The sequence below is a fragment of the Staurois parvus genome, unplaced genomic scaffold (genome assembly GCF_062004578.1).
Source record: "Staurois parvus isolate SC_StPar_1 unplaced genomic scaffold, SC_StPar_1.0 ptg000136l, whole genome shotgun sequence".
Lineage (NCBI taxonomy): Eukaryota > Metazoa > Chordata > Amphibia > Anura > Ranidae > Staurois > Staurois parvus.
The window spans coordinates 1623876-1641604 of NW_028317932.1; the positions used below are offsets into that span (position 1 = coordinate 1623876).

The following is a 17729-nucleotide window of genomic DNA, read 5'->3' on the forward strand; positions in this document are numbered from 1 at the left end:
TTTACTTTTCCCAGACATCTTCAGGTCGGTTGCCTTGACCACAGGGTCCTTTTCTAATTAGCCTGTTCAGCTAAATGTAAGAAGACTGAATCATTACAATGGGTTCAGGGCACTGTGGTGATCCCCCACCTCCATGGGGCAGGTCTATGATGCCCAAACTCACAGTATGTCCTCAGTCTTACAGGTTGAATGACTATGGGTGTCAATTAACCTGGAAGACCGAGGACATCTTGTGGCAGGATAGGAATCCTGCAGGAACAGAGTCGGAGAGGAAGTGATTATTGCAGTTTGAACTGTTTTTTATGTTAGGCGCCTGTCAGGGAACTATTTTGTTTAAAAACATATTCCCCAAAGTTGTACATTGAAGGATTGGCAACATTAAGCCTTCTAACACCACTTTAAAGTGGAGCTCCACCCAAAAGGGGAAGTTCTGCTTTAAGGTTTTGTCCCCCGCTCCCCGTTAAGGATTGGCACCTTTAGGGGGCTGGGGGAGGTTGTACCCGGATTTGACAAGTACCCGCTCCCACTTCCGCTGTGGTCCCCTAGGCGATCAGAAGCAGAAGACTGCCTCTCTTTCTGTAGTCTTCTGGGACACATGACAGGTCCCAGAAGACTACGGGACCATTCACAAAGTGCAGCGCTACTCATGCATGTGCAGTGGGCACTCGGCTGTGAAGTGGCAAGCTGTCACAGCTGGGTTGCCACACTGAAGATGTGCCGAGGAGACAGGACAGTCGGTCAACCTGGCCGGTGTGAGGACACTGCGGGATTGAGGGACAGGTGAGTGTCCATTTTTTAAAAGCCAGCAGCTTCCGTTTTTGTAGCTGCTGACTTTTATTTTATTTTAATTCTGACTGGACCTCTGCATTAATACCAGGAGACTAATTCATTATTATTATTATTATTATACAGGATTTATATAGCGCCAAAAGTTTGCTCAGCGCTTTACAATATAAAGGGAGACAATACAGCAACGATACAGTTCAATACAAGAGGGTTAGGAGGGCCTTGGAGCTTACAATCTAAGACATAAGCAAACAAGGAAACCACTCACTTGCTTAGAGAACAAGTACTGCACTAGTCCGCAGCAGAAGGCGAGTAAATATCACAAGATAAGTATCCGTACAGAGAGACAGAAGACTGATATTCTGTATTTAAGTTAAGAATAAAAATGTATATATATATATAAAAAAAAGTATTTTCTTTTTTATCTCAATGGTATGATTTGTGATGCAAACTGATTTCAAGTTCTTATTTCTTTTACATGTGCAGGTTTTATCAGACATATTCAATGCTCCAGTACACACCATTGCCACTGCTAACTCTGCCTGCCTAGGGTGTGCATATCGAGCAGCTCATGGTAAGAAGGTTCATTAAAAATTACTGGCTGTTTTATTGCTTCCTAATCCCTTCGAAATACACAGAGCTCTTGTTAAGCTTGTCACACTAGCAGATTTCAAGTCAATCTTTTGGCAGTACAATAATTGTTTTCTCAGAGTAAATATTTCTGCAAATGACAATAGTGCAAAATGAGAAGCATTCTTAGGTGTATGAAAAGAGCAGTAAGCATGCAAGAAAAATGATAATTAATGTTGTTTAATGAGAGCTGAACATAGCATTGCTCAGAGATTGCTAAAATAAATGAACAATAATCAATCCAGATTTTAAGGAAAACAATGCTTTTTTAACAGAAACACCATTGATGCAAAACCTAAAAGAGAAGTTCACTTTGAGCTGAGAGCTAGAATATTTTCTTTTTCCAGTTTTAAACCCAGTGATCAGAGACAGAACTTAAAGGCGTTGTGTCCCATTGAAAAAACCTTTGACTTGGGTGAAATTTTCACTTTTTCAATACTTATAAGCCTTCAGGGGACTCAATCTGTAGAGAAGATCAAGGAAAGGCATGGAAAGTGAAATGCAGTTTCAAGATGGATAAAATATAATGTGAGACCACAGAGCATCAATGAAAGGAAGTAACGGTCTGAAACTCGTGTGATTGAGGCTTCATCTTCTCACAGCAGATGCCCTCATTACACTGCTTATAGAGATACCTTAACTGTTGATTCAACCTGCACCAATATGAGGGTTGTCTTCTCTTCACAAGAGTCGTTCTGTCTAACCTTTTTCAACCCATAACACATATACACGTTCATATTTACAAACATACACTATCAGACATACTTACCCTTATGCCACCAATTACAGTATCTCATGCTTTTTAAAATTTTCTTGCTGTCATAATAGGAAATGGGTCTATAGAAGTCCAGAAGACAGGTCTTATTTATGATGTTTATAGATGAGTTGCACCGAGGACTCAGGACCTTGACGGAGTTTATTTACCATGTAGTGGTTCCACTATTGGCTAACTCAAGTTATTAAGGATTCAACATCTGTATACACTTAAATGCTCACACACATATAACACATTCACATGTTTAGACCAACACATATACAGTTTATATACAAACATGCAGCATTTAATATGTCTACTCATGTAGTCATGTACTCATACTCATGTAGACTTCACCTCCGCAACATCTCCAAGATACGACCGTTCCTAACCTCGGAAACCACTAAGCAACTGATTCACTCCCTTATTATATCACGCCTTAACTACTGTAACTCCCTCCTCACTGGCCTACCTCACTGCAGGCTATCCCCACTACAGTCCATCATGAATGCTGCTGCCAGACTCATTCACCTTACTAACCGCTCTATATCTGCCACCCCTCTTTGCCAATCCCTCCACTGGCTTCCAATTGCCCAACGGATAAAATTCAAAACACTAACATTGACGTATAAAGCCGTTCATAACACTGCCCCTAATTACATCACCGACCTTGTCTCTAAATACCACCCAAACCGTACTCTCCGTTCCTCGCAAGACCTCCTACTCTCTAGTTCCCTTGTTTCCTCCTCCCATGCTCGTTTCCAGGATTTCTCAAGGGCTTCACCTATCCTTTGGAACTCCCTACCCCAAGCTATCAGGCTATCGCCTACTCTGCTCAACTTTAGGCACACTCTGAAAACCCATCTGTTCAGGGAAGCTTACCCCACCCCAGCTAATACTGGAATCCACTACTCCTCCTACCACTCCATCCCCCACAGCTAATTACCACTTGTACCACTATCCCCTCTCTCCTAGATTGTAAGCTCCAAGGAGCAGGGCCCTCTAATCCCTCTTGTATTGAACTGTATTGTTACTGTACTGTCTCCCTCCATAATGTAAAGCACTGAGCAAACTGTTGGCGCTATATATGTCCTGTATAATAATAATAATAATTTACATCATATAATCAGATTTGATTTTTTTGTGCTTGCCTCATATGCTCAAGGTCTACAGTGAATGGTGCAATATCAGGTGTACCAAAGGAAAGGTGCAGCACATAAAGTAATCAATATCTGAAATTCATCTAAAGCATCATAATCCTCATTCAGATTAAAATCATAATCATCAGAAAGGTAGTAAAAGTAAACATATATGTGAGTCCCAATATGTAAACTCTGTAACGTGAAGGTGCTATTCAAAATCCAGCAGGTTGTGCGCATAAATACTGGAAAACAGGAATCAACCATAAAGTGGGAAGTGCTTATCATCCATTGGTGTGCAATAGATTAGTGGGATTGCAAACTCACCAGAAGCGCAATCTTAATGCACATTAGCCAATAATTGCCAGCCTGGAGATCTCCCTTCAATGGAACCTGTCTGGTCTGGAAATCACAATGACAACGAGGATCTTAGAGGCATGTTTCTACACCTACAGAACATAGCCTCCTCAGAAGTGCGAACTCTTTGGGACATCTCTTTCTTCGAGAGATATCTCAAAGATAAAATGGTACCTAGATCTCTTAGATGGGATGTTTCTACAGAAGTTGAGGATGTAAACAGTATAAAAGATTGGTACCAGTTTTTAGCAGTAAGGGTCTGGATCTGATTGGTTTCCTTCTAGAGAGGAAAAAGAAAAAGCTCATTTATCTAGATGAGGAAGGAGGAGCCCCACTATCCAGTGATGTTACGCTGCCGGATTACGGAGGTCCGGCAGCCACTAGATCATGCTGATTGGTTAGTAACATTGGCAGCACTGACTATCTATACCTGATTGCTTACAGAGTTATTCAAACTTCTCATACCTGATTTTGATGATTACATGTGTGTACACCATTTTATATTTATGTTCATTTTTAATTTTCCTAATAAACAACAAGAGTACTACACTATGAGATCCCCTATTTTTTGCTCTACTATGATCACTTAAACCCTCAGGACCTAGGTCCCATCTGATTTGGAGGATGGATTAACTCCCCTATGACCAGACCTTTTTCTACCATCCATGAGAGGGACCTCTGATTGACCTCACCGTAAATGCCCATACCATCAGAGGGAAAGATTTCCAGACCAGGTTCCACTGAAGGGAGATCTCCAGGCTGGCAATTATTGGCAAATGCACATTAAGATTGCGTTTCTGGTGAATTTGCAATCCCACTAATCTATCGCACCCCCCCAGATGATAAGCACTTCCCACTTTATGGTTGATTCCTGTTTTCCAGTATTTATGCACACAACCTGCTGGATTTTGAATAGCACCTTCATGTTACAGAGTTTACATATTGGGACTCACATATATGTTTACTTTTACTACCTTTCTGATGATTATGATTTTAATCTGATTGAGGATTATGATGCTTTAGATGAATTTCAGATATTGATTACTTTATGTGCTGCACCTTTCCTTTGGTACATTTGATTTTATTGAGGGGACCTGTATTTCTTTTTTTGGGGCATTTAGTTGCTTTTTGTGTTAGTGCTCGCTGATTTTCTTTGTGTTATCCTTTGCAATATCAGGTGCCTTTTCCATGCTGCTGTTTATAACCACAATACACCAGCAAATTATACATGCATGAATATATTCACAAACAATGTATATAATCACCATTGTGTATGGAGGCAAACAGGATTCATAAACATTTGGGTTATGCTGCCACTCGCAGGAGGATCTAGACACTGGCAAACAAAAAAAAAAACAGTGCTGGTATAGCCCAGCCCACCCCCAGCATGACTCAGTTGTTTCTGATGTCCTAGGACAGGTGTATTGAATGAAACTTTAGGAAGCTCCAATCAGTAAAATTTTCTTCTGGCAGAGATCTGAATCTCATTTTTTGCACTATAACACATCACTGCCCCCCTTTAAATCACAGTCCCCTGTACATCAGTGTCTTTAGCTTACATAGCCCCTCTTTACAGCAATGTTATCAGTCCCCCCCTTCACATCACAACCCCCCTTTTAAATCAGTGTCCATGGTCCCCCTTTACATCACAGACCCCTCTTTTAAAGCAGTCCTACAGTGTCCTCAATTCCCCTTCACAGTGCCCCTTTACATTGCAGTCCCCTTCACATCACAGTGCCCCATTTACATCACAATGCCCTTCACATCTCAGTATCCATTTACATTACAGTGCCACTTTACATTGTAGTCCCCTTCACATCACAGTGCCCCTATATATTTCAGTCTCCTTCACATCTCAATGCCCCTTTACATCGCAGTGCCCCTTTACATTGCAGTCCCCTTCACATCTCAGTACCCATTTACATTACAGTGCCACTGTACATTGCAGTCCCCTTCACATCACAATGCCCCTTTACATTTCAGTCTCCTTCACATCTCAGAACCCCTTTATATCACAGTGCCCCTTTACATTGCAGTCTCCATTTATTTTGCAGTGCCCCTTAATATCACAATGCCCCTTTAAATTGCAGTGCCCCTTAACATCACAGTGTCCATTTACATTGCAGTGCTCCTCCACCATCGTTGCAGTGCCTCTTCACATCACAGTGTCCCTTCACATTGTAGTCCCTTACAGTACCTCTTTCAATGCAGGCCTCCCCTGCACAGTCCTACCTTTGGCACTCTGTCCAGATCTACAGCACACCCTGGCTGATAAGTACCTTTGCCCTGCCAAATGTAGGACTGTGCAGGGGATGACAGAGGCTGCCGGGCGATAGACCCGGGAGGGGACACCCAGCTCCTAAGTAGTGGCTGCGGTCAGGGTGGTCACTTGGTCTAGGTTAAGACCATGGTCTGCCATTTAGTGATCTCTGTCCTAGGAGGATGGATCTCTTTACTGTACTGAGAAAAGTTTGACTGTTGTATAAGTTTTTTTTTTTTGAGCAAAAATATAATTTTTTCTTCATTCAAGTCTTCATCCACACACTGCTAGAACTTGTCTCTTTGCAGCTATCCAGATCAGTGTATCCTCAGCAATAACTGTACCCAGTGGACTTGACATTTGTGAGGCCTGCCTGGAATGTGATCTTCAGGTACTGGGCTCTGCTTGTAGTGCTTTCCAGAACTCTGTCTATTATGATGTACAAAATACTTTCCAGGTCCAGAGCTATGGTACAGCCTCTAGTGTGACCCAGTCTCTAAAAACCCATTTATTTAGTAGGCCCTGTGAGCCAAGCATAAGGAGCTACTTTGTTTATTAGGACCATCGGGAGCCATTATTATCATTCTGCACTATTTTCCCACCATTCGGTATGGGGTAGCACCCCTGTCAGGGACCCCACTGCGGTAGCCTCTAGCACTCCACAGACTGGATTCCCCCAAGGCGCGGAATCTAAGCTCCGACCTGCTTGTTCACCAGGGCCCCTGATGGTGGGGATGGACTTGGAGCAGGCCGAGACCAGGTCGCGGCCCCTGGGTTCACCCAGCTGTGGTAGAAGCACCGTTGGAGGTGTATAGCAGGTGAGAGTCTGATGTGAGGAGGTAACAGGAGCAGCGTCAGGCAGGCCGGGTCGGTAACAGTGGTGGCGGCAAAGTACAAAATCAGCAGGCAGAGGGATAAACAGGTCACAAGCCGGGTTCGTTAGCAGGAGGTCAGAACGTACAGGGTTAAGCAGGAGAATGGTCAGACAAAGCCAGGGATCAGAGCAGGAGACAGACAGCAAATCAGGGTCAGGCAGGTTCGGCAACAAACAATCTACTCACAGGAACTCAGGAACACAGATAAGACCATACGGCACTTGAGCATTGCAAGAGCCGGGTTTAAATAGTCCACCCGACTCCTGACAGGCACTCCTGGGTCCTAGTGCTTGCCTAGCCCGTCATTTGTGACAGGCACGCCTGGGTCCTAGTGCCTGCCTTCCTGTACTTTTTGTCAGGATTCTACGCATGTGCAGATTCGATCGCTGCGGCAATCTTCCCATTCCCTGACATTGCCCCCCCCTTACGGGCAGCCTCCGGATGCCCACCCGATTCCTCCTTTGAGGCTGGTTACATAGGAATTCCCGCATCAATCTGGGGGCATGGACATTCTGGGCAGGTTCCCATGAGTTTTCCTCCGGCCCATAGCCTTTCCACTTAATTAAATATTGTACCTGACCACCCCTCCTCCTACAATCCAAAATTGCTTCCACCTCAAATTCCTCCTCCCCATTGATGTCTATGGCTTCTGCAGGTCTAGACCTGCGGTCTAAAAAGGGGTCTGGAACCACAGGCTTCAACAACGATACATGGAAGACTGGGTGTGTCTTGAGGGATTCAGGGAGAGTCAATTTAAACGCTACTTCGTTAACCTTACGTTCTACCTGGAAGGGCCCCACAAACTTGGGTGCCAATTTTCTGGACGGGCAAGTCAGTTTCAGGTTGACCGTTGATAACCAAACCCGATCCCCAGGATGTATAGCCAATTCTCCCTTTCTCCTCCTGTCACAGAACCTTTTACTGTCCTCTTGGACCTTAGCCATTGTCTCTTGTAGTAGCTTGTTATTGGCAGTGAAGAATTCTAAGGTGTCCTGGGCCGCTGGGACTGAGTTCTCAGGAACCAGGTCTGGCAGGAAGGTAGGGTGAAACCCATAATTAGCGAAAAACGGGGATTGGTTGGTGGCAGAATGATTCGCATTGTTATATGCAAATTCTGCCATTGGTAGAAGTGTCAGCCAGTCATCCTGCAGGAAAGATGTATAGCATCTCAGGTATTGCTCAAGCGTTTGATTAGTTTGCTCTGTCTGCCCGTTTGTCTGGGGGTGATATGCTGACGAGAAAGATAACTTAATCGCCAGCCCCTCACATAATGCTTTCCAGAATCTGGAAGTAAACTGTACTCCACGGTCCGAGACAATCTCTTTTGGCACTCCGTGCAGCCTCACAATCTCTTTGATAAATACTTGGGCTGTTTCAGAAGCTGATGGTGTCTTGGCTAGTGGCAGAAAATGGGCCATTTTAGACAGGCAGTCCACAACCACAAAGATCACAGTGTGGTCTCGTGAGGGTGGCAAGTCAACAATAAAATCTAACGAGATCATACTCCAGGGTCGGTCAGGTATTGGCAGTGGTTTCAATAGGCCCCAGGCCTTGTCTCTGGTGGGTTTGTTTCGGTTACAGACGGGGCAAGATTTCACATATGCTTCACAGTCCTTGGCCATGTTTGGCCACCAAAATGTGCGTCGTGTCAGCTCTAACGTCTTATGTATCCCGAAGTGTCCTGCTAGGGGATGGTCATGACAAAACCCCAACACCAGGGATTGGACCTCCTTGGGTACCACGACTTGTTCCCCTCTCCAAAAGAGACCCTCCTTGTTCAGCAGGGAGACCCCAGGCAGGTCAGGAACCCGGTTGGAGGCCGCCTGCAATTTAGACAGTAGTTCTGACTGTAGCAATAGAAAGCTACCTGCCGGCAGGATGGTGTCTGGCTGGGGCGTCTCCCTAGGATCCTCGAACATCCGAGAAAGGGCATCAGGCTTAGTGTTCTTTGACCCAGGACGATACGTTATGTGAAGACTAAATCTCGCTAAAAACAGTGCCCATCTGGCCTGGCGTGGACGGAGGCGTTTGGCTGTTTTTAAATACTCCAGGTTTTTGTGGTCAGTATAGACCAGAATGGGGTGTAGGGCCCCCTCTAGCAGATAACGCCATTCCTCCAGAGCTGTCTTAATGGCTAGTAACTCCCTATCCCCAATATCGTAGTTCCTTTCAGAAGGGGATAGCTTCCTGGAGAAAAAAGCCACTGGATGCATTAGCTCCTTGGCCCCTACCCTCTGTGACAATACTGCTCCAACAGCCACTTCTGATGCGTCTACCTCTAGTATGTAGGGTAGGGATGCGTCAGGGTGGCTCAGAATGAGAGCCGTTGTAAATAGTTTTTTCAATGCGTCAAAAGCTGCCTTTGCAGCTGGAGTCCATTGGAAACGAACTCCTACCTTGGTGAGCTGGGTAATGGGCGCTACCAGGCCTGAGAAGTTCTTTATGAACTTTCTATAAAAATTGGCGAATCCAATAAATCTCTGAACTCCCTTCTTATCCGTGGGGGCAGGCCATTCCAGGATAGCTGAGATTTTTTGTGGGTCCATAGCGATCCCCGTAGTGGAGATTATTAAACCAAGAAATGAAATGCTTTCCTGTTCTAAGCAGCATTTCTCGGCTTTCGCATAAAGGCCATGCTGACGGAGACGTTCCAGCACACTCTTAACATGTCCCCGATGTGCTTCCAGGGAAGAGGAAAATATCAGGATATCGTCCAAATAGACAATGACAAAGATATCCAGAAAGTCCCTGAAAATGTCATTGACAAAGTGCTGGAAGGTGGCCGGTGCATTACATAGCCCAAAAGGCATGACAAGACATTCAAAATGTCCGAACCGAGTGCGAAACGCTGTTTTCCACTCGTCTCCCTCACGTATCCGAACCAAGTTATAGGCACCCCTGAGGTCCAACTTGGAGAAGATGGATGCCGTCCTTAATCTCTGAAATAATTCTGGGACCAAAGGAAGGGGGTAGCGGTTTTTGACAGTAATCTTATTGAGGTCTCTGTAATCAACACACGGTCTCAGGGATCCGTCCTTCTTTTCAACAAAGAAAATCCCTGCCCCGGCCGGGGATGTGGAAGGGCGGATAAATCCCTTCCGGAGGCTCTCATCAATATATTCTCTTAAGGCCCCTAGTTCCCGCTCAGATAAGGGAAAAATGCGGCCAAAAGGAATCTCGGAGCCCGGGAGCAGATCGATGGGGCAATCATAGGCCCTATGTGGGGGAAGAACCTCTGCCCCCCGTGGAATAAACACGTCTAGGAATTTGTGGTAAGCTGCAGGTACCATCTGAGTTAACTTGGCCTCGGAGCTTACAGTTAATAAGGCCGGGGTATCTAGTGATGCCCTAGGTAGACAATGTTCCTGACAGTATCGTGAGTGGAACTGGATTGACCCGGTCTTCCAGTCAATTTGGGGGTCGTGAGCTCGTAGTCAAGGGAGCCCCAGAATAACTGGAAATAGGAGGGACGCGATGGCGTCCAAGCGGAGAAACTCCTGGTGATAACCCGCCACTGTGGTATGTATAGGAGGGGTTTCCCGGTCTACCGTCCCCGATTTTATCCGAGACCCATCCGCCAGAAAAATATTCACCCTGTGTTCTTTGGCGAACAACGGTATTTGGTGCTGGGTAGCGAAACCGAGATCGACAAAGCAACTACAGGCCCCAGAATCAATGATAGCCATCACCTGTGTGCTTCCTCCGGGAAGCTGAAAAGACACAGGTACAGCCAAATGAGTGGGGTTGCCTGCACATGCAGTAGATATATTAAAAGGAATAGAAGAGAACTTACAGTCTTTCTTCGGACAGGAACGCACCATATGACCCGCTGCTCCGCAGTAAAGACACAGGTTATTGGCTCGACGCCTCTGTCGTTCCTCAGTAGAAAGAGTAGGCCGCATCAGGCCGAGTTGCATAGGCTCGGCCCCCTCGGACGGTTCGGAGCTCCGACTGCCGATACTGACCCTTGGCATGACTGGTACTCTAGGCATCATCCATGAAGTTCTCTGCCCCTGGCTGGACCTCTCCTGTCTCCTTTCCCGCAGTCGGCGATCGATCTGTATGGCCCGATCGATTAAACCTTCCAAGGAGTCTGGAATTTCTGTTCTCGCTAACTCGTCCTTCAGTGGTTCTGACAGTCCCAACCGGAACTGGTGGCGTAAAGCTGCATCATTCCACTGTGTGTCTCCACTCCATTGCCTGAACTCAGCGGCATAGTCCTCCGCTGCCCGGCGTCCCTGTTGTAATGAATAGAGAGCTGCTTCGGCCGAGGCGGCTCGATGCGGGTCATCGTACAGTTGTGCCATCGCCTTAAAGAATGTGGTGACAGTATTTAAATGTGGGTGGTGGGCCTCCATCAGGCGATGAGCCCATCCCTGGGGCTCCCCCTGCAGCAAGGATATGACAAATCCTACCTTCACCGATTCAGAAGAGAAGGTCCGGGGTTGCAGGTCAAAGTACAGCTGGCAGGAATTTTGGAAGGCCCTGAACTTCCCTCGGTCCCCACTGAACCGCTCAGGGGTCGGTACTCTTGGCTCTGGCGGGGGGATGGTAAATGCTGCTCCATCTGCAGACCCCACTGCACCCATGGTCGGAGGCGCACCCACTGGGCCTGGAGTTGTGGGTGTTGGTGCGACCAGGCTCTGGACCTGTCCCTCCAGGTGCTTGTATCCCTCTTCCAGGGTCTTCACTGCCTGTGTGAGTGCCGCCAGATGTTGGCACATCTCTTCCCAGGGTGAAGGTCCTCCTCCAGACTCTGACATGGCCGTATGGTTCTGTCAGGGACCCCACTGCGGTAGCCTCTAGCACTCCACAGACTGGATTCCCCCAAGGCGCGGAATCTAAGCTCCGACCTGCTTGTTCACCAGGGCCCCTGATGGTGGGGATGGACTTGGAGCAGGCCGAGACCAGGTCGCGGCCCCTGGGTTCACCCAGCTGTGGTAGAAGCACCGTTGGAGGTGTATAGCAGGTGAGAGTCTGATGTGAGGAGGTAACAGGAGCAGCGTCAGGCAGGCCGGGTCGGTAACAGTGGTGGCGGCAAAGTACAAAATCAGCAGGCAGAGGGATAAACAGGTCACAAGCCGGGTTCGTTAGCAGGAGGTCAGAACGTACAGGGTTAAGCAGGAGAATGGTCAGACAAAGCCAGGGATCAGAGCAGGAGACGGACAGCAAATCAGGGTCAGGCAGGTTCGGCAACAAACAATCTACTCACAGGAACTCAGGAACACAGATAAGACCATACAGCACTTGAGCATTGCAAGAGCCGGGTTTAAATAGTCCACCCGACTCCTGACAGGCACTCCTGGGTCCTAGTGCTTGCCTAGCCAGTCATTTGTGACAGGCACGCCTGGGTCCTAGTGCCTGCCTGCCTGTACGTTTTGTCAGGATTCTACGCATGTGCAGATTCGATCGCTGCGGCGATCTTCCCATTCCCTGACAACCCCCTTCACTGATCCTTATCGCCTGTGGTTTTGCCTGGGTTTGTCCTCACTGCCACCTGCAGTGGCCTGGTCACCTCTGTCCATTTGAACCTCTTCTGCTTCCAGCAGCCATTTGTGAGTGCTCAAACTTTTACCATGTATTAGAGCTACGTTATTCTTGTTTTTGGTCTTTGAAACATGTCAGATACAAAGGAAGCAGTCCTGCTAAATCAGGTCTTTCTCAGCTCACAATCCACTAACAGTTCTAAGGGGTGGCCTGCAGTGTTTTCTTTCATAAACCTCAGTAGAACATTTTGTGTGTGATGCCTATGACCTTGCATCATTGAAAGTGTATATTATTTACACCAGAGTGCTGGTGATAGTTCATCTTTCTACTGTGGTCTATACAACGCTATCCATTGTCCATCACTACAAGCACCCATCTGCTACCAAGGTTGAATACTGCAAGGAGTGAAGTCCATTCCTACATTTATGCCTTCTCAAAAACCTCACAGACAGCCTGGAATTTCATCCCCTACTTCAGTCCTTACATACCCCAGAGTCCTCCTTGGTTAATTTTTGCCTTCTCAAAAACCTTACCCAGACAACCTGGAATTTCATCCCCTACTTCAGTCCTTACATGCCGCAGAGTCCTCTTTGGCCTAATCGGTTGAGGCCCTCTCCTCGGTTTTAACCTTGGAGGATTTTACCACAATTATGATTGAATTTATGAGCCAAATTGCAATTTTATTTGCTGACTCTCACCCCACAGGACAAAATTGTACCACATCTTCCCCTGCATTATGTGATCTGTAACTGTAGATGTCCAGATGTTCTGTACACTGATTGGAAAACTACTGATACACTGTATACACTTAAAAAAAATTTTGCAATACCCCTTTGTGCCCTTAATTAGGAAGTGGGCTGTTTCCAAAGTTGAACAAAAAACAAATAGTAGTGAGATGCTGGACTTTGATCTTATATCTGTAAGTCAGATTTTGATTTGGCTTGATGGCTAAGCCTCAGCAGCTCTACCACAAAGCGGGGACCGTCTCCAAGGGGCAATGGCCACCCAAATCGGTCATCTTGAGAATCCATAAACATTTTTTGCTAAAAACAGTGTGACAATGTGATTTCTGGATCATCTCCTCTCTAAGAAAAAGTCAGCACAAGTCTTTACAAAGAATGTGGTATAGATGTTTCAGAACTAGGAAAGGTTTGCTTGGATCTTGAACCTTCAGATATCTATCCAGGTCTGATCCTAGACACAGCTTAAGCCAAAGTTTTATCTTCCAAAAGAAAAACTGCAAACTCTCCACTCCCAGATCTGATCTCTTTAGTCCAGGAGTCAACTGACTTGTCGCTTTGTTCTGATTAGGCTTCTGGTAGACACTTCCAGATCAACCAGATCTTCTGTCCCCTCAACTGTTTTACCATTTTGCTTCACAGTTTAACAGCACATCCCCACCAAAAAAATAAATAAAAAACGCACAGGCGATCAAATATGAAAGAAAACTCAATTTGTGGGAAAAAAGGATGTAAATTTCATTTGGGTGCAGCGTTGCATGACAGCGCAATTGTCAAAGTAACGCAAAAAATAGCCTGATCAGGAAGGGGGGTAAATCCTCTGGAGGGCAAGTGGTTAAAGTTCATATCTTGAGGTAGAGAGGCCTCTATGAAGTGGTGCTCTACCCAATATAATAGCCAGGAAGTCCATTTCTTGAAAGATCTTCTATTGCACATGGAAGGCATAATTTGCTTGGTATGAAGAAAGAAAGAAATTTTCATGGGATGAACACTGACCTTTACAATGAGATCTGGATCAACAATTTGCCCGAGGTACTTGAACCAATCAGGGATATACTACTTTCCAAGCTTACAAGGTTATTTCCTTGTTGCCATTACCTCTGCAAGGCATGTTTCTGAACTGGCAGCCTGACCTGCAAATATAACCCCTGGCAAAAAATATGGAATCACCACTCTTGGAAAATGTTCATTCAACTGTTTAATTTTGTAGAAAAAAACCAATCACAGAGATGCCTCAAAACTATTTTCATTTAACATTCCAATCTTCTGGCTTTAAGTTTAAAAAATAAAAAAGATAGCTGTAGTCAATTGCAACTGTTTTTGCAGATCAAGCAGAGGAAAAAAATATGGAATCACTCAATTCTGAGGAAAATATTTTGGAATCACTATGTACTTTGCAGTTCTAAAACAAACATCTGCATCAGATTACATCTGCTAATTAGTCTGCAGTTAAAAAAGAGTGCTTGCACACCTTGGTGAGCTGTTGCATGAATCATGGCTCCAACTTGAGAGATGTCAGTTGAAACGAAGGGGAGGATTATAAAACTTCTTCAAGAAGATAAATCAACATGGAATGTTGCAAAAGATGTTGATTGTTCCCAGTCACCTGTGTCTAAAATCTGGACCAAGTACAAATCAAATGGGAAGGTTGTGTAAGGGAAGCGTTCTGGTAGACCAAGGAAGACAAGGGAACGTCAAGATAGAAAACTTAGAGCAATATGCCTTGAAAACAGAATATGCACATCAAAACAAATGAAGAACAAATGGGCAGAAGCTGGAGTCAATGTCTGTGACCGAACTGTAAGACATTGCCTAATGTGATTTACATACAGAAAAAGCACACGAAAACCATCATTACACCTAAACAGAAACAATGTTGCAGTGGGTAAAGAAAAGCAATCATGGATTGTGGATGACTAGATGAAAGTGATATTCACTGATGAATCACGAATCTGCATTGGGCAGGGTGATGGTGCTAGAACATTTATTTGGTGCCGTTCCAATAAAATGTATAAAGACGACTGCCTGATGAAAACATGCAAATTTCCACAATCATTGATGATATGGGGTTGCATATCAGGTAAAGGTATGGGGGAGATGACCGTCAATAAATCTTCAATAAATGCACAAGTTTATATTGAGATTTTGGACATTGTTCTTATTCCATCAATTGAAAGGATTTTTGGTGATGATGACATAATTTTTCTGAATGATAATGCATCTTGCCATAGGGCAAAAGCCGTGAAAACTTTTCTTCAAGAAATACATATAATGTCAAAGACATGGCTTGCAAATAGTCTGGACCTCAATCCTATTGAAAATCTTTAGTGGAAATGAAAGAAAATGGTCCATGACAAGGCTCCAACCTGCAAAGCTGATTGATAAAGAATACTGTTTGTCGATAGTAAATCCATGCCTCAGAGACTTTAAGCTATTATAAAATCCAGTGGTGGTGCAACAATGTACTAGTGGTGTACTGTAGTGTATTTTTTCATGATTCAGTACTATTTTCCTCAGAATTGAATGATTCCATATTTTTTTGCTCTGCTTGATCTGCAAAAACAGTTGCAACTGACTATAGTTTTCTTTCTTTTTTTTTTAGTGTTTCTTAAAGCCAGAAGGTTGAAGTGTTAAATGAAAATAGTTTTGAGGCATGTCTGTGAATAGTTTTTTTTCTACACAATTAAAGAATTGAATGAACATTTTCCAAGAGTGGTGATTCCATACTTTTTTCCAGGGGTTGTAACCTTTTCTAGTTCTGCACAAGGACATTGTGGTATTAAAGCCTAAAGCCTCATTCTTTCTCAAGGTGGTTTAGCTTTTCACCTTAACCAGTACATTGTGTTTCTGTCTCTGCATCTGACCCCAGTACATCATAAGGCTATTTCTCTTTATTGCCTGGATATATTTAGAGCTGTACATGTCTACTTGCAGCCATAGCCTCTATTAGAAAGACTCACTCTCTCTTTGTCAACTATGATGATCCCCGTAAAGGAGAGCCAGCTTATTGCTACACCATTTTTTTTTTTTTTGCAGAGACAGATTATCATTCAATCATGTTCTTGAACAACGAGTTCCATTCTTTCCTGTCAGGGCATATTTAACTAGATCTGTGAGTGGTTCTTTGGCCTTGCGGCATCAGCCAACTATTTCCTAGATTTGCAAGGTTTCCACCTGGTCATTTACTCACATGTTCCCTACGTTTCACCAGGTGGCCTCTGCTGGTGCCAACTTTAGGCATAAAGTCCTATAGGTAGCTCTTTGAGCAGATAGTCCCTAATTTGTTTATAGTTGGTTGTTAGCTGTGTTACCCACACCTTCAGTCCCTCATTTAACAAGGAAGAAAACAGGATTTTTGTACTCCTTTTTTGAAGTTTGAGAGACATACTGTAGGTCCCATCCCTCTGTGTTTTTGGCACTTTTTTGTTACAAAACGGAGGCATACTAGGAGTGGGAAGGGTTATATCATACTGGACACTGTCTTTTGTTTGCCAGTGTCCAAATCTTCCTGTAGGCCACAGTATATCTTAAATACATCTGAATACTTTGTCCGTCAATAAAATACAACAAAACACAATATTGTTTTTCTCTCACTTACTCCTGTATATATGGAGATTGAGAAAGTTGGTGTTAAGCTTTGGTTATTAAGGTTAGAGGTTTTAAGTTAAATGTAGGGGGTCAGGTTTAGTGTGTTTAGAATTGGGACTTTACTTTATGGGGTCATCAGGGAGGGTGTATTTAGTAGCATATAAAACACTGTTTTTTTCTCATGTTGCAAGGACAATAAATATATTGCAAGAAAAACATGAAGGTTGCAATTGCTGAGCTGTTCTTCTGAACATACTAGTTGCTAGTTTCACTCACCTGGAACTTTCTCTCTGTCTTATCTGCATGCTTGTTCTGAGACAGAGAAGTTGATTTACTGAAGGCAATAAGCTGTTCACTTTGCAAGTGAATTTTTCCCAGAGCTTAGTGAATGTAGTGAAATTTCACTTTGCAAAGAATACACAAATTGTGTGCAAGGAATAAAAGTGCATTTGTGCTTGCACATGATTAGTAGATTGAAGTCAGCAGAATTTGACCTCATTCACTAAGGTCTGGGGAAAATCCCTTATGAAGAGCAACTTTTCCTTGCAAAATAAACAGTCTATTTAGCTTTAATAAATTAACCCCGGGACTCAAGAGTTTTAAGCTTGTAAGTCAGCATAACAGCCAGGCAAAATCTGTAACAACACCCTCTGCAAAGGTTTACTTTAAGGGATGTACACTTAGATGTCAGTAGATAACAGCAAGCAACTATTTTCACCACTTTCACCACTTACTCATTATGGCTTACTAAAGTGTCTTTACGCTGTCCAGTGATGCAAGAGATCCAAAAATCTGTCACACTTGTGAAAATTGGGCTGTGTGGGAATGCTTTAACTTATAAAAATGCTTATAATAAAGCTTACCGGTAGGTAAAAAGAATGATATTCAGGTTTTGCTTACAGCAGCATATGTGCTCTGAAGGTGCTGTTCCTTCAGAGCACTGTGCTGTGTCCTGAGACTCCCATGCGCATGCGCGGGAGTGCCGTCATTGCTGCTCAGCCAGCCAGATGGCCGGAACTTGGGAACCCGGCAGGAAGACCATGTGAAGATGAAAGCATTTTAAAGTAAGTGTAGCATAATGTGCTAGTATACTAGCACATTATGCCATTACCT

General features: G+C 44.4%; 1 protein-coding gene across 1 annotated transcript in view; it reads left to right on the top strand.

Annotated features, from left to right (window-relative positions):
- Positions 1 to 17729, top strand: part of XYLB (xylulokinase) — a 202066-nt gene that overhangs the window by 161866 nt on the left and 22471 nt on the right. Inside the window, exon 17 of the mRNA XM_089673122.1 lies at positions 1273 to 1360. Within this exon, the coding sequence (XP_089529248.1) occupies positions 1273 to 1360 (88 nt within the window). The remainder of the gene's footprint in view (positions 1 to 1272; positions 1361 to 17729) is intronic.